This window comes from Canis aureus, chromosome 2, assembly GCF_053574225.1.
Source record: "Canis aureus isolate CA01 chromosome 2, VMU_Caureus_v.1.0, whole genome shotgun sequence".
Classification (NCBI taxonomy): domain Eukaryota; kingdom Metazoa; phylum Chordata; class Mammalia; order Carnivora; family Canidae; genus Canis; species Canis aureus.
Genome location: NC_135612.1, coordinates 19,818,562 through 19,839,988, shown reverse-complemented (window position 1 = coordinate 19,839,988; position 21,427 = coordinate 19,818,562). Strand labels below are relative to the sequence as shown.

General features: G+C 39.5%; 1 protein-coding gene and 1 long non-coding RNA gene across 10 annotated transcripts in view; one reads left to right on the top strand and one right to left on the bottom strand.

The window, feature by feature from the left end:
- The window catches only part of LOC144293967 (uncharacterized), a 1,010,193-nt gene that overhangs the window by 97,403 nt on the left and 891,363 nt on the right, over nt 1-21,427 (bottom strand). For 3 of the 8 annotated variants that reach the window (XM_077865362.1, XM_077865366.1, XM_077865376.1), the window contains exons 29-30: nt 21,130-21,171; nt 10,204-10,387 (exon numbers count right to left, since the gene is read on the bottom strand). The exons of 2 other annotated variants lie outside the window; for them this stretch is intronic. In XM_077865362.1, coding sequence (XP_077721488.1) covers nt 10,288-10,387; nt 21,130-21,171 — 142 coding nt within the window. In that variant the 3' untranslated portion in view covers nt 10,204-10,287. Of the gene's footprint in view, nt 1-1,880; nt 2,024-9,738; nt 9,860-10,203; nt 10,388-21,129; nt 21,172-21,427 lie in introns of those variants that run through there. 3 more of the 8 variants (XM_077865372.1, XM_077865400.1, XM_077865390.1) reach the window with 3 other exon arrangements.
- LOC144294050 (uncharacterized) overlaps nt 1-21,427 on the top strand; it is a 63,653-nt gene that overhangs the window by 3,260 nt on the left and 38,966 nt on the right. Inside the window, exon 3 of one of the 2 annotated variants that reach the window (XR_013361451.1) lies at nt 1,261-2,301. The exons of the other annotated variant lie outside the window; for it this stretch is intronic. This is a non-coding gene — a long non-coding RNA (uncharacterized LOC144294050). Of the gene's footprint in view, nt 1-1,260; nt 2,302-21,427 lie in introns of those variants that run through there. 2 annotated transcript variants of the gene reach the window in all.

Here is a 21,427-nt window from a genome sequence, read left to right as displayed (position 1 = left end):
GTAAGAACCAAGAAATTGGGGAAAGAGGAGGAAATTAGGAAACTAGAAGGCAAAGGGTTAGCTTGGTCTCATTTTCCTTCCCTGCAGTACTAACAAACATCCTGCCCAACTATGAAAGCCGCCTCAAAATCATAATACTTGAATAACAGGGGCATCACCGGATGTAGGATCGATAGTCTGAAGGTCAAAGGACAAGCCCCAGTTCTCCCATTTACCAGCTGTGTGGCCTTGGCTGAGTTACTCCAACTCTCTGAGCTCTGGCTCTCTACCTAAAAAGTGGGTGACACTAATGGCCCCAGACTTAGATGGTTATTTTGAGGAATAAATGAAGCTATGTGTGTGGAATACAGAATGTAAGCTCCACACAGGTAGAGAGTTTGTCTTGTTCACTGCTGGATTCCCAGTGCTTTAGGCAGTTCCTAGTACTCTTCAAGGGGTAAACAAAGGATTAATGAATAAATAGGAAAAGATTTGTAAGTGGGGTGGCATTTTAAAATGCCTAATCCATGGGTTGTCTGCCGCTAATTAAGCTACTCTAATGGTTACAAGAAATGAAGATTATAGAAGAGTGAAGTTGTCTGAACTCGAGTCCCAACGCTGGCACTCACCATTTTTGTAACCACAGGCAAATTTTGGCCTCAGTTTCTTTTTCCATGAAATTTGTGTAATTCTAAGTACTCACTCATGGGATTACTATGAAGATAAGACAAGATGCAAAGCAATTTGTGCCTGGCACACAGTAAATGCTCAGTAAACATTAGGTGCAATGACGATGGTGATAACTTTGCTACTGAGGGCAGTTCTCAGCACTCCAGGAAGATTTTAAGCTACCCAGAGACAAAATCATCCTCTGCTGTTGCCAAAGCTGGAGCATGAAGCGGTGCTCTTTGTGAATCTTCTCTAGCCATCTTAGAAGGGTGTGTGTGGCCCCAAGTCTGGCAGGGACAGAGCTGAGCAGAGCTGTTCACAGCAAATCTGTGATGATGATCTTCTCATCTGTCTTCTAAGCTGTGGGCGGCTCCTTCTTTGGGAAGCAAGTTATAATCAGAACTTGGAACAAGCTACCTTCCAAACAATGCTCTCATTGCCTTTTCTGCCATTTAATTAATGCCAGTCTAATTTTATAGAAAGTATCTAAATATGACTTATGCATATTTGTACCTATATTTTTCTGTAAGTCCTGCCATGAGGTATATATCCATTTAAATCCTATCCTTCTGATAAATATCTCTGGCCTGAATACTTAACATTATTTTTTAGAATCGCATTTTAGGGAACTTAGCAAGTAGAGGGATGGATATTGCTCAAGCCAACCCGCAAGTTATCACTGACCAGGACCAAAAGGTGAACCTCTTATTTCTTCCAGATTGTATTTGGCTGTGGGGATTTAGGTAAATTTCAGCTGATGGTACTCAAGATCCCCTTTGCTCATGCTTTCCTTCCAGTTTTTGTCAATCTAACTCAAGAAACAGCAGTCCATGGGCTGCCACTGGAAGGTTATGAGGATAATGATCCATGCATTCTGTTTTTAACTTTCTTTTTAGTACGTATACATTTAACTCAGGCCATGATTTAAATACATTCAAATCCTGAAAGAGTTGCACCATCACCCTTGCAGGTTTAGCTCAGATCAACTGGGTGTAGTGGAGTGACTTTGCTGAGCTTTTCTCTGACTAAATTTGCACTGTGTCTGTAAGTAAGCATGTGCACCAGCAAGCTGATTTTATTAGAACTTTGAAGACCTAGTAGAAAAGCTCCTTCTTTTTACCAAACATGGATTTAAAAAATTACACAGAAATCAGCATTGTCAAGTCACATGAAGTGCAATTATAAGCAGAAGGCTTGAAACCTGTTTTTGCTTAAAGCATTTATTTGATTTAGCAAAAACAACAGCAATAAATTGTATTCGAAAGCACTTTTGATCCCTTGCAACAGTATTATTACGAAGAACAGGGTCTATATAGTATCCTCCCTTTTTCGTTTGGGTCCGTTTTCCAAAGCATCCAAATCTGTGTTTACAATTCTGGAGACAAAGGATTATTCAGACTCTAGTTAGTGCCCAGTACTTGGAAATTGGTATTATGAGACAATTATTATTACACTGACTTTACATTTTTATTTTCTTGAAATCTTCCCAGAGATTCCAGAGCAGAATCCTAGAGATTAAAACGCAAAAATACATCAATAAAATTTTTAACACAAACATTACTGAAATGTTCTGTCTCCCTCCTGAAATTTTTGGGTTTATTTCATCTTTTCCCCTTATTCTTCTTTTCCACAATAATCCTTTTAACATTTTGAGACCCTAGGTGGTCGGTGCCTATAATCAATAAATGATAATAACAGGACAGTAAGTTGAGGACTACATCTTTGGCTCCAAGTTCACCATACGAATAATTCTTGAATGGCTATAATTCTGTTTGATTTTTTTTTTCTGATGTAGTCCTGTCATGTAAGACCTATGCTGCATTGATTCTTTCCTCTTCCTTTTGCTAAATTATCACTCCACAAATAGATGACTTTTAACATTGCTCCAATCCTTTGTTTAACTAACATAAAATCATTATTTAGGGTCTACGTGATGGAGGGTACATGCCAGTTACAAAACTGTCATTTTGCTTTTGTTTTGTTTTGTTTTGTTTTCCAACAACCTTATCAGGAAGTCAAGGCAAATGGCGGAGTCTCTGTTTTAAATGATGACTCTGAAATGTGGACAGGTTAAGTGGTTTGTTCATGGTTACCTAGTCAGTGACACGGCAGCAGAGGGATTCAGGTCTCCTGAATCTACACGGGTACAAGATTCTCTTTATTACCCTGCACAAAATGGTAATTGTCAGATTAGACAAACTCTAAGTAGAAGGTTGGCCAATTTTGTGACGAGATGGCTATAGTAGCAAAGGATACTTGTCCCCTTAAGTTTATTATGGCAGGGCTGGACAGCTAGCTCCCTGGACACTCTCTGGAATTAGTCTTAAGGTGTGATGGTGATTTCAGGCATGTTAGAATTTAGCATCAGAGACCTGGGGAGGTCCAGGTAGTGGACTGGAATAGCTGCAGCTATTAAATATCTAGGTCATCTTTTATAGAGGGTTGTAATATATACTCTAGCTTCTGATTTCAGTGCTGCCAGGAAGGAAAAAAAAAATCCATCTTGCTAAAATGTAGTCAGACAGCAGTTTGTCTTTCCAAAACATTATTAGGTATTATTACAGAATGTGAACACCTTTCATTCCTGACAAACAGGAAATGTATGCTGCACTACTGGTCTGTCAATCAGAGTGATAGCATCAATTTTATGGTTTTTAATTCATCCCCACCTCCTGCCGAGCCTTTTGCTCATCCAAAATTATGAATCTTAAAAGGTACGTGATTAAGAAGAAAAAAAAATATGTCTCTGCCTGTGTGAACTCCCTTGTGAAGAGCTTGGAGGCAGATATTTAAGAGATTTGTAAAGCGTGCCCTGACCGCGCAATGATTTGGACGAGTGACTTACATTTCCTGCAGCTGGGAGTGCCCCCTCATGCTTTTGCTCTAGTATTTTGCTAGCAGCTCAAGCAAAGATTTTTTTTTATATGCATTGACACCTTTACATTTGTTAAGGAGCAGAGAGAAAATAAATAACGTATTAAATGCTGTATTTGTCAGTTCATGATGCTTCAGTTACATTTTCAATTTAAGTTTTCAGAGTCTGGTTCTTTAGCTGTGGTCTTTTGTTGCTTTTGATATATGTGAAATAATAAATACAAAGCCAATTCTGGAGCTTAGCTTTGAATGCATCAGAGCAATTTTTCTTACAGTTCTTTTCTTTCCACCCCTTAACTCTTTTCTTCAGCATGTAATGAACATGAAGAGCATTGCTAAAAAAAAAAAAAAAAAAAAAAAAAAAAGAGCATTGCTAGTGTCAGGAGGAAGTGAGGCTGTTTATAAATAAATAAATAAATAAATAAATAAATAAATAAAGTATGCTTGTGTGTGGGGGTGTGTGTATGTGTGTGGAGTGTGACACACACACACACACACACACAGTGTCTACATCTTCTCAGTAGGTGGCTTGGGAGCCTGGGGTGTGTGAATCTGTCCTCCATGCTCCTCTCCTGTTTCTGGTGAGGAGCCATTTTTCTTGTTTTTCCTATGCAGCTCCACCTGGACTCCATTTGCTGCCACAAACTCTGCAAGTATCACACACGTATTTAAGATTTAGGAATGTGATCTGATAATTGCTGACTGGAAGGTGAAAGAATAATTACAAATTGGTTAAGGTCAACTCTTCCCTTTTCTGCTGACCACAAAGTGAATGCTCTGTCTGTGACAGATAATTCTTTATCTGCTTATAGCACATGATGACGTATTTGATGGGACTTTGTGTAATGAGGACTTTCAATATGTGGTGGCCTCTATGTTTAAATCACTCTTGGTCCTTTCAGTCTTAGCTTTAACATTTTGAGTTCCTGAGTGCTTGAGCAAGAGTGCATGGAGCCTTGAAGTAACCCATGTGGCATTTGTTTGTGAAGAATTTTTCATTCTGCTTTTACCACACTTTCTCTATGATTCAGAATTGAAGTATGCTGATTCTCTTCCATGTAAGAAAGCAAATGTAGAACATGAGCAAGAGTTCCTTCCCGGTTTGGGCACTAGTGTAAAACACTGACTTTTGAGAGTCATGGTTCAAGGCATGTGCAAAGGTGGCTCACGCAGCAGGGTGTGCCTGACGGGGAGGGAGGCAGTGCGCTGCACAAAAGCTGCCCTCCCCATTTGGGAAGAAAGAAGGTATCATGGATCCTGTCAAAGGAGCTGTCTGTGAGGGCATAGCTACACCCGTCTTTCCTTGTGTATGTGGTGTTAGCATTTCCAAAGTGTATTTATGAACTCTCTCACTTGCTTCCTGTTATTGTGTCACCATGTTACTAAAGGGAAGGGCACTGAAGCTTAGAGAAATCAAGCGGCTTACTTTAAAGTCATGGAGATGGTAAGTGGCAGAGCTGGATTTTGAACTCATGTTTTTGGACTCCCAAATCTAGCACCCTTTTCTCTACCCAGTGGTTGCTTATTATTAGAACCACTTATTTGGCACTTAATTCTATTTAAATTCTCAATTAGATTACTCGATTATGAATTCCTTAAGAACACTGACCAGTTTATGACAGGGACTTACACATGGTATACACTCGATGAGTACACCTGTTTTCCTCATTCTCCCTTTATGTGGTATGGCATTTACTCATAACACAAATGTTTACAGGCTTTAGAGGGACTTACGTTGGATATTGGAAACACAAGGTGATTGTTTTGGACTGAAGGTCCCCCAAATTCATATATTGAAGCCCTAACCCCCTGTGTGGCTCTATTTGGAGATTGGGCCTCTAAGAAAGTAATTAAGATTAAGTGACATCATTAGAATGGAACCCTGATCTGATAGGATTAGTGTTTTCATGAAAAAAATAAACTACAATACAAACAAACAAAAACAAAATACACCACCAGAGAACTCCCCCCTCCCTCCCCCCCAATGTCCTCTGTCTCTCCCAGCCATGTCACTTGTACTGAGGGAAGGACAAGTGAAGACGGAGCAAGAAGGCAGCTATCTTTAAGCCAGGAAGAGAGTCTCACCAAAACCCAAATCATCTGGCACCCTGAACATGGACTTCTAGCCTCCAGAATTGTGAGAAAATAAGTTTCCGTCATTTAAGCACGCAGTCCATAGTACTTGGTTATGGCAGCCCAAGCCAACTAACACAGTGAGTAACATCAAATCTTATTCAAGCAGGTCATTATCCTGTGAGGTCGATGGAGAATGGCCATGGAAATATAGCTGAATTGGATATATGCTCATGTGCTTTGTCCCTTTGCAAGTGAAAGTCAAGGTTATTGACAGTGGCCCCAAAGTGCCCTTGAAGTCAAGATGGCCCAAAACATTTTGTACTGTTTAGAATCGCATGCAGCGGTATTTGAGTATGCATGGTTAAGGTTAAAAGTGAGAATGATGGCAAAGGTCTTCAAAGAGAAGATGAGAGTCTGTGTCTTGAAGAATGAACAGTAGTTTTATAGAAAATAAGCTGAAAGAAAGCACATAGAAGACAGAGATACAGGTGAACTCAGTAAAATCCTGGATTCTGGAGACTAATTAATTCATTATTACCAGAGCCTACAATGTACATGGAGGAGATACAGAAGGTGAGGTTGGAAAGATTAGAGAGAGCCAGCTCTTTAAAAATCTTCATCTGTTAAGCTTACAAATCAGATTTCAGACAGTAAGTAACATGGATGATGTAAAAGATTTTTAACCTGTGTAGTCTTGGAATTAGATTGGCAGGCTAGAAATGTACTCTTGATGCACTGTGGAGATTGTATAGGAACCCAATCTTGGGCTTAGGGCTTGGGATGGGATTTAAGGTAGTGATGCTGAACCATAAATTCTCTAGGAAAGATTACAGAAAAGCAGTCATGAAGCTGCCTTTGATTACCTCCTTAGCTAAAGGACAGAGCTCAAATTTTCAATCACTTCAGAATTCAAGTAATACTTCCTCCTTTTTATTATGGCACTGGAATAACTTATTTCTAGAAAAGAAATGACTTACTGTTCTTGTGGATACCACACATCATGAATGACACCCTTGCTCTGGTCCTCATCAAAACCAGAGTGGCTCCAAAATGAGCAAGCTGGTGGTCTGGTGAGAAATTCAGCATTCTCTATTTCTTCTTTTGAATACTCCTTGGTTTCATTTTTATGAGGTACCACATTTTGCTGTGCCTTTTGCTGAATCTGCTTGAATGTTCTTAATCCAGTGTTTCAGAGGGCAGTAAAAAGAACAAGCAAACATCTTCACTGAGCAATTACTAATCAAGCCCTAAGCCCAACAGGATTCATAAAAAATATAACCTTCCCTTCGCCTGGCCAGGATGCTGTAGACTGGAACTAGCTGAAATACGGGAGGAAGTTGATGTGTTTGTGGTGTGAACTGGACTTTTTTCTGCGTGCCTGATGGGTTTTAGAACCATTGTAAAATCACTACTCTTAGACCCTCCTGAGAGTAACTGATGTGTGAGAAAGGTGGACAGCTTTGTCTTGTGATTAATATGCCTTCTCCACTCAGTGCTGTGTTCATTCTTTCCTCTTCGAACAAAATACCAGTCTACAGGAGAGGGGCTGTTCTCACTTTTATGTGTCACATGGAGTCCTCGAAACTGACTTTTACCTGTTAGTGCTAACTAACAGCAGTGATGATTGGTTATCGTGACACCTGCAGGTGCCTTTCTTCCTGGGCACTTATTATCAATCTGGGAATCTCATCACCCCAGTCACCCTAGAATGTTTCCTTATGACTGCATTCTTAACTAGCTGTAAGTAACTCTTTTACTCAACAGGGAACAAGGGCCAGATGGCATGCAGACATGTGCTTGAGACTGGGCGAGTCTCATTTGTTCTCTATTTCTTGTTACTTTCTGTCACTCCTTAGCTAACCACACACAAGGAACCCACCCTGTGGGCTGCTTTTTGCCGAACATCTCAGAGATGTAACTACGGTAATGAGCTTTTTATTAATGTTTTTATTATTATCAGTTTCTTTTTGTTGTTTTCTAATCTGGCTCACTTTTTTTTTTTTTTTTGGAAAGGTGAGATATAAATAAATTCAAAAATGTAAACAGAAAAAAAAAATTAAAAAAAATGTAAACAGGTCAGCCAGAGCACAGATGTGTAAATACAATGAATGTCCCTTTCTAATGATTAATCTTGAACTTCTTCCAACAGCAGTGTTACAGCTCAAAAATAATTTTATTTGGGAAATTCTCTTTTGAAATGTCTTTAGAGACTTTGCCTATCAATCATAGCAAATCATCCTTCTCTGAGGGTGGGTTAGATCTTAAAAAAAAAAAATTCCTTGAACAAATAATTATTAGGTGCTTACTAAGTGGCAGGCAGGATACCAGGAGCAAGGAGCAAGACAGACATGGTTTCTGCCTTCGAAGACATTTAAGATCAAATCTGAGATGAGCGTCTGAGCCCTGGATAATACCTTTACTGATAAGAACAAGATGTGACTGTACAGTGACAATCTTAACTGCCTCAAATGACAATTTTAAAGAAGAGATTTAAAACATTTTGAGTAACAGCAGCATCTCTGGAATAACTCTCAAACATACTACCTAGAAGACAAACACCGACTTTTTATGCATTCAGTATAGTGTTATGTGGTTTATAAAATATTTTATATACCTTGTATCACTCTCTTATAGGAATTCTAGATTATCAACTGGGTTGGAGTAACACATACCTCTCCTGTAAAATAACTGCTCTCTAGGTTTCTTCTGGTTCTGAAAGTCTGTAATTCTCATGTCTGTACCTCCATACTTTCACACTGTATCGTGGGTTCACTACTTTAGAATAGCTCATTGAGCTCATTGTGACCTATCTGGCTTGGGACCTTCCACCCAGAGATGGGTGTCCAACGGCTTTTCCTGGGAGTGGCACGGGCTCAGCCTGGCTGGGCATCTAGAAGCCTGGCAAGGGATGGACTGGGCTCATGCTCAGCCATAAGGTGAGGAACAAAGGCTGAAGTTGAAGTCCAAGGTGAGGGAACTCTACTGGAAGCATGGGAGGATCTGAAATGGCAGGTTCACAAGATCAAGCAGAGCTAGAATCAGACTCAAAGAAAAATGTTGGCTAGACAGAGTAAAGAGGCTAAAGAGGCAGCACCTAGCAGGTTACCTTGAAGAAACAAGATTTCTTTTCATGGATGCTAGGGACAGAATCCAGAAGCCATTAGAGTGATAAGCCAAAAATATGAAAAAAAAGTTTTAAAAATTGCCCCCCCCCCCACTTAAACCCATCAGTGGTTAAACAGCAAAAATAAGAGAAAATGTAGCTCTGTTCTAAAACTTCACCTCATCAGCTTTTCCAAATAGTAGCTCATTCTTAGAAGAAAATGGAGAGTGTTTGTCAAATAGAACATCTTTGACATTCTCCTGGTAAAACATGTATTTACAGTTTGAAATTATATCTCAAAGTCTTTGGATGCTCTTTGTCTATATCAAAAATAACATGTTTGTAAGCCCAATTATTAAGTAAGATTAGAATCTAAAAATCTCTCTTCAGTGAAAATGTATGCATAGTAAAAATTAAGAGGAGGTTTAAGACTTTGCTGCTCATCACAGAGAATTAAGTAGAGCATTTGAGTATCTCACTGCCACACAAAGAGATAAAGTAACCTTTGATGACCTTGACCACACACACACACACACACACACGGGAATGCAGGGGTAAGTAAATTGTGAGAACATTTCTAGGAGTTATGGGTATGACAGGGCCTCTTTGCAAAGACGTGTGTATACTTTGGGCCCAAACCATTTCACTGCCATGATTAGAGTTTATACCTGTGTTTTCCCAGCACTGCTTTATCCATGGACATAAGCAGACTATTCCAGATGGGATGCAAATACAGTGGATGAAATTATGTACAACTCCTAGGCAAAGGAAGCTGCTAATCCTATTTTCGTTTTCTAGTTCTGGTTTGGTGTCATTTTCACCCCGGGCACATTTAGTAGCCATGTTTCAAACTAATCCAAAAATTAGTGCCTGTTTTCCTGTTTATTTTTCAGTCTTTTTCTAGAAGGTTTCTAAGGATTTAGGTGTTTTTCTAGTCAGCCATATTCCAGAAATTTAGCACCAATAAGTCTGCTTGCAGGCCTTTTTGCTTTGCTGCTGTTGTTTTCTTTCCCTGAACAAATTTATAACATTAGGTCTCACTTTATCGAGAAGCTTTATTTTCCATCTGCTCTCCATTTTTGCTCTATTATTAGGCTATGCTTCTGGTATTCTGATCCTGCTTCATTTCCAGGACTCTAGTTGACGTCAGCAGGGAACCTAGGCAGAGGAGGAGAGCATAATACTGGGCTTGACTCCACAGACTGTTTTGGGAAAAGCGTCTGGTCTCTTTGAGGTGGGACTTCCGTTGGATGGACCCCCCTCTTCTTTTCCTACAGACAGTGGAGCCTCTGTATCATACTTAATGCAACCACTGGTACAGGATGATGTACTTGCTCAACCACCCAAATCTATTGACTTTCTGTTAAAAGGCTTTTAACATAAATTTTAAGAGATTAACAAAATACATCACAGACTATTGCTGAGAACGCAGGGATTTTAACTACGTTTCTCCTCCATTGATTTTAGTTAATATATTTTAACCACCCCTTATTTTACTGTACCTTTTAATTTGTTATTCATTTGTTTGAAACCAGAACTCTGCTGAGGCACTCCGGACCCACAGGAACTGAAATAGTTTGCCTTCATTATCTGGTAGACCTGCTCGAGTCTGTAGCCCCTGACAGAAACCACAAGACTGTACAAACTGGCAACTGTGGGTTTGTCTGTTCTCTATTGATTCTATTTCTGGAAAAAAAAACATGAACCAATGGGTGAACCATGTGACTGTACAACTTACCCAAAGCTCTCATCATAAAGGGGATGGAGACCTTTTACAGACAGGTCATGATGGGACCTCGACACTTTTCTGTTTGCCTTTCAACCATGGCCTTTGAAAGCTTTGACTTACAAGTTTAACTCCTTGTATTCTGAAATATGAAAATGCTATAGAATTAGAGTATTCCATAGCGTGTTATTTAAATTTGGTCCCATTATCCCAAACATCTAAGGAAATATATAATATAGACTTGATATAACTTTGCTTATAAAGTATCTTAGTTCTTTCTTCCAGTGTGAAAATTATAAGGCAACTCCACCAGAAAATTTCAAAAGAGAATAATATTCACATCCTTTTCAGACTAGATAGCATTTATAGCAACTGATACAGCATTTCCTTCTCTCGAGATTTAGTATCGGTGTTATTAAATACCAATACTCAAGTAAGTAGAATGCATGACTTCTCTATGGTATGGCCCTAATGAAAGGGTTCTGGTTTGGGCTGTAACAAGCTGCATATCCTTGCTCTCTCTCTCTCTCTCCTTCTCCATTACATGTCAAATGACCAGAAGATTTCTAATGCCTGTTCTAGTTTTAAGATTAAAAGTGAATAAAACACCAGAGAGATCCAGGTAGTGGAGAACACATCCTATGAAACACACACACACACACTCACACACACTCACACACAGAACAGAAAAACCAAAATAGCTCCCCACTCCTCCTCCCCCAACAATGACAATGCAGCCATCTGTTGGACGTTCCATTTCACTTAGCAGCTGCTCTCAGATACAGAAATCTGCATTCCTCAGGCTCGTGCTGGTATGCATGCAGCATGTGTGGGTACTAGCATTTGACTCTCCCACCCAAAGGAATGGCTTTCATTGAATAAAAATGATCACAGAAGGTTTCTTACTCTCCCATCACATATAATGCCTTTTTCCTGATAATAGGCATTTGGAACTATCTCTGCTCCTCTGTGTATTAAAATAAATTCTCTTAGAGATATTCACATTAAACAATCATCCAAAATTAAAGAGAACAACCAGGAAAAGGCTTCAGTGAAGCTCTTGTCTTGCCAGAAACTTTCGCTTTGAAAGAGAATGCAAGAGGTTGGAATATAAAGTTCCATTCCACTTTTATTTTGTCAATACCCCCAACATTGCACTGAAGCACTGAGAAATGGTGGTGTTTAAAAGGGAACCAGGAGGCTTTCAAAAGCAGCAATGATCTTACAACAAACTAAATGAAAATACAGAAGATGAATCTCCAAAAGGGACCAAAAAAAAAAAAAAAAGAAAAAATGAAGCCCTTTAAGTCCATGACCACCCCCGCCCCCTGGCCTCTTCTCCAGGCTGAAATTTTGTCTTCTATATAAAGTGCTATATCATTTAAAAAGAGGCTCTTGGGTTGGGGGTGGGGGAGGAGCTGCAGTTATAAACAACAACGAAAACCTACAGGCACTGTAGAGAGAGAACCTTGGGTAAAATTGGATCTGCTTTTGAGTACATAATTTAGGACATTTGTTACAAGATTACTGTGGTTTTCTATAAATGTTACTTTGCTGTATTATTTTCCATGAACTACTTTTCCAAAATGCAGAATATTTTGCCCCCCAAACATGGAAGCAGTAAAGCTCAGATGAGCCACTGATTCATGGGGAGTCACTCAGAAACAGCTGGTCAGCCATCTGCGGCCCCAGAGTCCTCTTAGTTTTACTTTATTCAGCTAATTCTTTATGTAGAGGGGAAGAAGATGCATCAATCCTGGGAGAAGAGCATGGCTCATGTAAGAAAATGATGACTAACTCCTGCCTGAGACTGGTATCTGGTGGCCTGATGTGCTGATTTGGAGGGGCGGCAAGTTTCCTATGTGCATTAGGCTTTCAACTCTTTACTACATGTGCATTATTTTCTGTGCATCCTGTTCTTTGGGAAAAGGAAAGAAATAATGATTTGCCATTGATTGTTTTGTGGGAATTGTTCCAGAGTAGAGCACCCTTGAGAGCCATAACTTGTCTTTTCAAGGCAGGCAGAAGACCCTGCAGAATCAAGGATGAGTCTGAAAGTCAGTGTGTTTGTCCACTTATCTCTCCAATGACCCTGAATTAGACCTTCTAACTGCCCTAGATTCTATGGTCAAGGAATGTTGGCAATAAAGGCAATGTTTGACATAGATTAAAAGATAAAACCAAGATGCAATGCCGTAATCACGTAAGTAAAAAAATGCTGAGTAAGTATTTAGGCAGTGCTGTTTTATCTTGCATTTTGACATTACTATCATCAAGGCTTCTGTTAATTGAACTGGTCAGAATTACTTGATAATTCAATAAGAATAGCCTTTTGCCTCCCAGAACAGGTAAGAGGGCCTTGTCGACAGAAGATGGATGGTCATATTATCCTTTCTTTGTGTTACCCAAGGCGGTTCATTTGATGACAGAGCTAGAGGACTGTGGGAGAAGGAAAATGGGCTTCCAATGCTACGAAGAAGGCTCCTAGGTACACAGGTGGACACTGCTATATGTAGCTGTAATTATAGCTTAATCAGATTCTTCTGTGTCTCTGGAGACCACTGTGGGCACACCTTTTAATATTTTCCTTACCATCAAAATCTTTTACCCATTCTTCCCATAAACATGGGTGTATGTGTAAACACACACACACTGTGTGTATATGACTATCCTCCTTAGTGATAATAAGCTAGGATAAAAAATAAACTAAGTTTTTTACTTTCCTTAATGACTTCTCTAACTACAAGACAAACCTTACTTTTTCAGATTAAAAAGTAGAGAAGATAAACTTCTGCCACATTTAATCTATGTAATAATGTGATTTACTGATCACCTCTGATTTTTCTGGAGTGCAACCATGAAAAGTCTCTAGGACAGTTGACTAGAACAAAAGGCAAATGCGCTTTTAATTGAAAACGCATACAATTTTTTAAAAAGAATCGGAAAACCATCTGTACTGTAAACTTTTGTGTCTCTTATTCATTCCTGTTTACTCTGCTATTCAATCCAAATAAAGATTGTTTCCACCTCAGCAACACAAAAATCACATGGACCATCCTTCAGGCTGTCAGTCAGGGGAAAGATCTACATATGCCCAGAGTATACACTTGTGCTTGTTCACAGTGTTATTTGGGGAAAATATGTTGCATGTTCTCCTGGCTCTCCTAGTTTTACATTTTGAATTAATGCAATTTATTCTAATTTATGACAACTGTTTGAAAGACTTGCTCTCCATTTTTCCCATTTATAAAGAATTATTTACAAAGAGAGGGGAAAAGCAAGAGAGAAAGTAGGTTGCTTTGCATAGTCAGGTCTAAGAACTGAGTGGACTGTCTTGGAGTCTGCATTGTGTTCTAGGGCCGACTGTAAGGATGTCTTAGCACCCTTTTCTGCGTGTTTGGAGATAGGAATGAAATTAAGGAGAACCTTTCTTCTTCTTAAAGAAAGCCTTATACAATCGAGTTAATTATCTCCTCCTCCTCTCTTGTTCTCTCTTCTTGTATTTATATAGCAGCTATCACCATAGTACCTACACACGTTGATATTTTAGACAAAAAAAAAAAAAGAAAGAACAGAAAAAAATAAGCCCAATTTCTTCCTTGTGCTAGTATAAGGATCCCTTAAGGCCAAAAACTGTGGGGAATCTCCATGATTTCAGAAGTCTTTTAAATAGCTCTGAATAAAAGGGACTGGCCTCACTGAACCTAGAACAGTGCCTCAACCATAGTCGGTATTTAAAGAATAGTTGTTGGGGTGTCTGGGTGGCTCAGTCAATTAAGCGTCTGCCTTTGACTCAGGTTATGATCCCAGGGTCCTGGGATTGAGCCCTGCACTGAGCTCCCAGCTCAGCGGAGAGCCTGCTTCTCCCTCCCCCTCTGCCTGCGCTCTCTCTGTGTCAAATAAATAAAATCTTTAAAAAATAATAAAAAATAAAGAATACTTGTTAATTGGCATCACTAGTAGCTATTCTTCTCAAATCCCTTGTTTAAAAACAAAGGCTCATCTCCAAGTCCTCTGCTCTGCCTTGCTTGTTCTTAAAGGACTTCATACTGGAGAAGGAGGTCAGATAGACAGAAGATAGGGAGCCCGTGGTGATTTCAGAGCCAGTAGAGGATCTGGATCTCCCTTGGGGCTTTCATGAAATTCTCTTGGCCTGTGGTTTTTATCCTGCTAACTATATATGCACAAAGTGGTATATGGATATATATATATAACTCCAGCTACTAATATCCTAAAAAGAACTCATAAGTCAGTAGAAACTAAGACTTATTAATATGTGCCAGACATTGGTCTAATCTTTTCATTTGTATTCACTCAATTCTCATTACCTCTCTGGGAGGTATTTATTACTTATTATCATCTTTTATAAGTAAAGGAGCTGACTGATACAGAGGTTAAATAGTCCATGATCTTATAGTTAGTAATGACCAGTGAAAGGGATTTGAACCCAGACAGTCCCACTCCAGCACCAGTGTTCTTAACTACCACACTTGCCTCCTTTCTCTCAAAGTACTTATTAGTTCCATTCTGGATCAGAAATTAGGGCTGGGAACAAACCTTTAGGATTATATAATTTTGGGGCCTCTGTCTTGTCAATAGAGTCATGATCTGCTGAACCTCAAATCTAATATGAGGGTTGGCAGTTGACCACAGGATTCCCAGGAAAGTACTATCTTAAATTATGCTTTGTTTATGTGATTTTAAAATGTTTAAGCAGTGCGTACTTAACCTGTAGAACCCATGGCCTTACACTAAAATCATACATTATTAAATAGCCATTTATTGAGCAACTACAATGTAAAAATTACTGAGGATTTTAATGAGAAGTCATTTTGCTTTTATGGATATATCAATCTATAGGGTGGAAAGAAATTAAGCAAATAGTTAAATGTTGCTTAAGTACAATTGATGGAATCTACAAAATGTTACACCAGCAAGGAAGGAGGATTTTGATGTGTGGATGGTGGAGGTTAGTGCAGACTATGGATCAGGATAAGGCATCTATATACATGGAGATCTATGTTCTTGAGCTTAAGTCTTAAAAAGTTGATAAAGATTTATGTAGTCAGAGAAATAATGAGGACAGTCCAAAAAGAGGAAGCAGTTTGTTCAAAGACTTGAAGATATGAAAGATAATGCTGTAAATATGGCATAGCTGGAATGAGGTTACCAAAGTGAGGAGAGATGGGCTAAAAGGGTAAGCAGAGATCAGACCACAAAGGACCATCTGTGGCTTCTATTCTGTAGGTAAAGGCATGCCAAGATGATAAGCAGGGCACTACTCTTATCTAACCTCTTTTTTGAAAATGAGCTCAGAGGTTGATGGCCTGGAGGAGGGTAACACTAAAGAGAAAAGAAGCAGGGAAGGAACCCTCTAGAATAGTGCTAAACACTAAACATTATTATAACCTTTAGTACTCAGAATAATCCTGTGTACAAGATATTATCCCCATTTTATACATTTTTTTAAAATCTGGGAATTGTTTAGTAACTTGTGCAAGATCTTGTAGCAAGTAAGTGACAGCTGTTTTAATTTCATATCAGTTGGACTCCAATCCCTACCTACTTCCCACTATATCATGCTATTTCAGTGTCTTAAAAAAAGTCTACAGTCTTTGAATCACTCAGAACTTTACTGCACCACCCAGATTCTCTTTCTAACTCTGCCCGTATGTTCTCAGCCTCTTTTGTTACATACCCTCCTTAGATCTTCCTCTCTGTGCTTCCTGGTTCTCACTTCCATCTGCAGCACTCTGCTCCTCTTCCTCTCTGTCCAACTTTCCTCCTGACTAGATCCCTCCTTCTGAAGCAATCCGTACCTTCCACACATCCCAATCAGGAACCTGAGAACCCTCCTGCCCCTTGTGCCCCTCTAACACTCAACAGTGAAGGTGTCCCCATGTCCTATTGTTTCCATTTTTAAGTCTCCCTCAAGTTCCTTTGTTGCAGGTTAGCTTAAACTGACCATCACTCTTACCTATACTATTGCAACAGCATTTAAACTAGTCCATAACTGTATCTGGATAGCAAAGTGATGTTTCTGAGTAGAAATCTGACTACACTACTCCCCTGTTTAAAACTCTTCATGGGCTCCCTATTAAAAGAAGAAAATATAAGTTTCTAAGAATGATCCACAAAGTACCCTGAAGTCAGGTCCCCAATTCTCTCAAACCTTATTTCCTGTTGCTTAGCACACTGGCAATAATAAGCACTTGATAAACATTTGTTGGATGATGGAATGAAACTAGCTTAAACTGATATATTTAAAAGAATTAGAGGTACACGTGATCTGAAATGATTTCACTTTTTTTTCCAGTTGCTATCCCAAGATAGCTAATGTAATACTTAAGATACTTCTAAACAAAACATCAGCATTGACCAGTTAGAGTGGACACGAGCTGGGTGTCACTCTACATGTGCACTCTGAGCTAGATGGGCTAGACCTTTTGTTAGTAGGTAGGTTCTATATTAGTGGAGAGTCCCCTCAGTTGAGTTACTCTCATTTATAACAGGCAGAACAGCTTCTGCACAGAGTTCTCTGACTTTGGATATCATCCTAGAAGCCTCCTCTCGCTCCAGCTGGCTTCCTCTCTGAAGCAGCTGAAGGACCAAGAGGGTGGAAGTAAGATTCATGGATGGGGCTTTAAAAAAGAGAACAGCTCCTGTGTTCTTGGTGGATGTGAAGCAGAGAGAGGCACCGCCCTCCACCTTTGTTTGGCTTTCCCCACAAAAGTTCTGCAGAAAGACCTTTGAGGGTACATGTGGAACCCCCCTCCTTTTGAACCTTTCTCTTTCCATGGATTTTTTCAGTCTCTGGCCCACTTTCCTCAGTCTACTTGTCTCTTTTTCTCACCTTTTTCTGTAACTTATGAGTGTTTCTGCTCATTCCAATGCCTCTTCCCTTCTGTTTCCCTCTTTCTCCTCTTCCACAAACCACCTCCATTTTCTTAACTGAATAAAATTGTAACTTTATTTACTTAGCATTTTCAATAAGTAAGTTTTTACCACCTAAGGATAAAATAAATATTGCTTTTTTTGTGATTCCTTTTCTCACAAAGTCAAGCCTAAACAAAAAACAAAAAATATTGTCTTGTATAAAAAACCTCGAATACATCAGTTTTTTGTTCTAATGAAGCAGGATTTATTGTATCTAAAAAAATAAATAAAAACAAAAACCCTACTGTGGTCTGAGTGCTTCAACAAATAAAAAAAGGCAAATGAAAGAAGAGACTGGCACTTAAAAGGAGGAGGGTGAGGAGGAGGAGAAAAATGGAATAGGAGAATTTCACAAATCAGAAGTTAAAAGAAGAAAAAAGAAATAGAAAAAAAGATATTGGGCCCCAAAATAAATAGCCTGTAATGACTATACCCTCTCTTTGGCTCATGGTCTTGACCTTCTCAGCATAGGTGGAATTCCTATCCAGCCAAAGGAAGACTAGCTGGAAGGCAAGAAATCACATGTGGTTTTATTCACTGAACAATTTTTGAGCACCCACTATGTACCAGGTACTGTTCTAGGCAATTGGAAGTCTTGTAAGAATAATTTGTGGTGTTGATCTTTTGTGTTTCCTTTTATGTTAAGAGCATGTTCTTTCCAGGGGGATGTTTATTTTATCAGCCTCCCTTTTTGTAAGTTGCTTTGTGTGCCAGCCAAAACCAAAGGCAAAAAGTAGGTAAAAAGCAAAAGAATAAAATCATGCACATAAAGATCTTATAAAGGTTTGTATCCAGTACACTGTGGAGAGAAGGTTCAGTCCTTTTCTTATTGTGTTTGCATCTGTTTCCCTATCCCCAAAAGGAATTAGCTGAATAAACCCCTACTGTACCTGGTGGAAGTAATGCACAGCAGCAACTTCACTTGTGTGGCGGGATATTAATGCTAATGTACAGGAGTTAAATATAGCACAAAAGCAAGAGTGTCAGAAGGGAAAAAACAAAGCAACTAACTTCACACTGCAAGGGGTGGGGTGGAGGAAGCAAGAACATTATACGCTTAAGCACCAGGATAAACTGCAAAAGTGGTAAACTGGTAAGAGAATGTGGTGGATAATCAGAGCTGAGTTCATGCTAACCTAATATCCTCAATGGCAAAACCCAAGAATGCTGCCTAAATGGATTTGAGTGAGGGTCTGGAACAGGGGAAAATCTTCAATGATGTTGATTAATGAGCAGGTTCAACAGGAAGGATAGGGTTCTCTAAGTTTTCTGGTTCTTTTCCCCCTTCAAACAGGAAATGAGTACTAAGTCCATACACTATTGGTTACAGCCAGTAGTAGCATGTGCCCGTCCTAAAAATCTACATAGTTCCCATTGTCTGTTAGATACCATTTTGAAAAACTCTGGGAGTGCTTAATGGGCAATGGCTTAAATGAAGGAGCTTGTTCTGCGAAGTTGATCCAAGGTCAGGAGATTTTTGCCTACTGCCATGGAAATTCTGGCTTCAACATGTACCCCATCCTTTCCTTAGGATACCACATGATGTATGAGTGAAAGCACTGGATGAAGAGGCAGGAAAACTATATTTAACAAGTGATTCTTTCATTACACATCTATGTCATCCTGAAAAGCAAACTTCTCAGCATGCTGTTTATTTTTCATTTCTGTAGTAAGACAGTTAAACCAGATGACCTCTGTTGTTCTTTCTGGTTCTGACATTCCAGATTTTGGGTAGATTAACTTAAAATGCCCCCATTTACGACCAAATGTAGAAGTTGTGGTGAATGCCTCAGCCACAGGGGATGACAATATGACCATCTACGCTTGGAGCCGGCTGTGGAGGAGCCTAACCTTCCTCAAGACACTGATCATCTCTTTTTGGAGAATATTTTTTTTTCTTTAAATGGGAGGGGCCACATGTATACCTGAGTACAGCTGAGTGGATCCTACATCTTTAGTTAACTGATATATCCCCTGGGCTTAGAACAGTCACTGGCACTTACTAAGTGCTCAGAAAATCTTTGATGAATGAGTAAAATAATTATCTCCTGGGAAACTGATACCTAAATGGGACTTAAAAGGCTGTAAAGGATAAAGAGTGCTTCTTTCAGGGCATGCAATACTGAATCTAAGTGAGGATAAGAGCAAGAACTCAGTGTTCAAATCTTGACTCTATCACTTATTATCTTGCTGACCACAGGCACATTACTTAATACTTCAAAGTTTAATGCTCTTCCAGGGAAAGTGAGGTTAATATGGCATCTCCCTCATATGGACATTGTGAAAGTTGAACAAGTACTAAATTATGAGCTCAGTGACTAGCAAATAATAAATTGCTAATAAATATTAACTCTACTTACATCAAGTTTGAGCTCTGACCAAACAAGATAATCTCTTCTAAAGCCATAGTGAGGCAGGTGTATTCTGTTAAGGGGCTAGTTAACTGGTTATTCAACAACAATGAAATTGGAGTTTCTTTAATTTGTTCTCTATTGAGCTGGATTGTGTTGTATGGCAAGGGATCCTTGGAAGGGCTCATTTAAAAGAGTGGATAAGAGCAAAGAAGAAGAAAAAAAAAAGAGCAAAGAAGAAATAAGTAGGTTATCATCTAGTATCTAATGAAAAGTGAGTTCAGTAGATAGAATACACAGGTTCTAGATTGGATGTGATGATATGACATGAGCTTTGGTTTGAGGCATTAATACAGGGCCATCTGTGGGGATGGTGAGCTTGAACCATACAGAGGCTCATTTACTAGGGGCAAAAGGGCACTGACCAAGTTGGTTCAAGTATCTGGCTAGAGTGAAGGCAAAGTGCCCAGAGGATACTGTCCATGCTCATGCTGGGCCCCAGCAAATATGAGGGCTGGTTGTACTGTGCACAGGGAATGTTAGAGAGTTTTCTGACACAGGTGCTTTGGGTTTGAGGATAGCCTCTCCTTTAAGGCAGGACCAGAGCAGACAGTGATTTGAAAGAATAGGAAGCCAGGGATTATCAACTGCTGGGCAGGTGTTAGAACATGAACAAGTGAGACTGAGATGCATGGGTGGGCTCAAGCCTTCGAAAACAGGCAAGGGGTTGGAGAAAAGGTAGAAGACATGCCTTGCTTGCAGGCAGACTCAAATGGAGCTTTCCATTGGAGTTAAAATAGCAGGAGGGGGAAGAGAGCATTAAGGAGAGAGCACTTCCATTTAGACTGTAGGGCCATTCAAGTTTTACTCTGATCATGGGTGAAATATCTAGTAGGCATCAGAAATTAATTCCAAGTTACACCATGTGAGATTGACAGCACCCATATGCATTCTGCTTTGACACCATTGGCTCAGAAAGTTAAGCTGGCTGTAGAGACAGTTGATAAAGAAACTTGGCAGGGGTTGGTAGCAGAACTACAGAGAAGAAATAAAAGCAAAGAGGGGAATAAGAAGAAAATGAAGCTAAATAACACAGACCACAGGGGGAAAAAAAAACCCTAAACATTAAAAAATGAGTAAAAGGCTTATTTCTCAGATCCAAGAAGGTTTATCTGAGGCAAAAGAGGCAGATACAGTGACTAAAGAATTTTCATCTGTTTCCAAAGGGACCAGATCTGGGGCCTGCAATGAAAAACAAGCCACCTCCTTCCCTTACCTACTTCTCTTGGTTATCTAAGAGGCTAGAAAGAGTGATCATATTAAAACAGGATGGAACAAGGCTAGTATTCTCCAAAGAGTCCACAGGTCAAAGCTCAAAGAGAGACCTTAAAAAGGAAAGTGACATCAAGAAATACCTGAAGCAAACTGCTGGAGTCCAGAAAGCAGCAGCAAGCATTCTGGTAAAAGAATAGAGAACTCTGCTATTGTAAATGGCCTATAGGCATGTTCTGTCCTCATACTGAGTAGAAATCTGCTGAGCACTTGACATAGGAGATTCTGAAAATGGAATGATGTGATGGTACAGCTAGGGTGGGTTTCCACTAGGAAATTTAAAGTAGGAAAAGGCCTTGAAGTCTGGGGTGTCCATTTATAATCTAAGACTCACAAAACATTGAGGGAAGGTAAATGGGAATGGCAATGTGGGAATCCAGA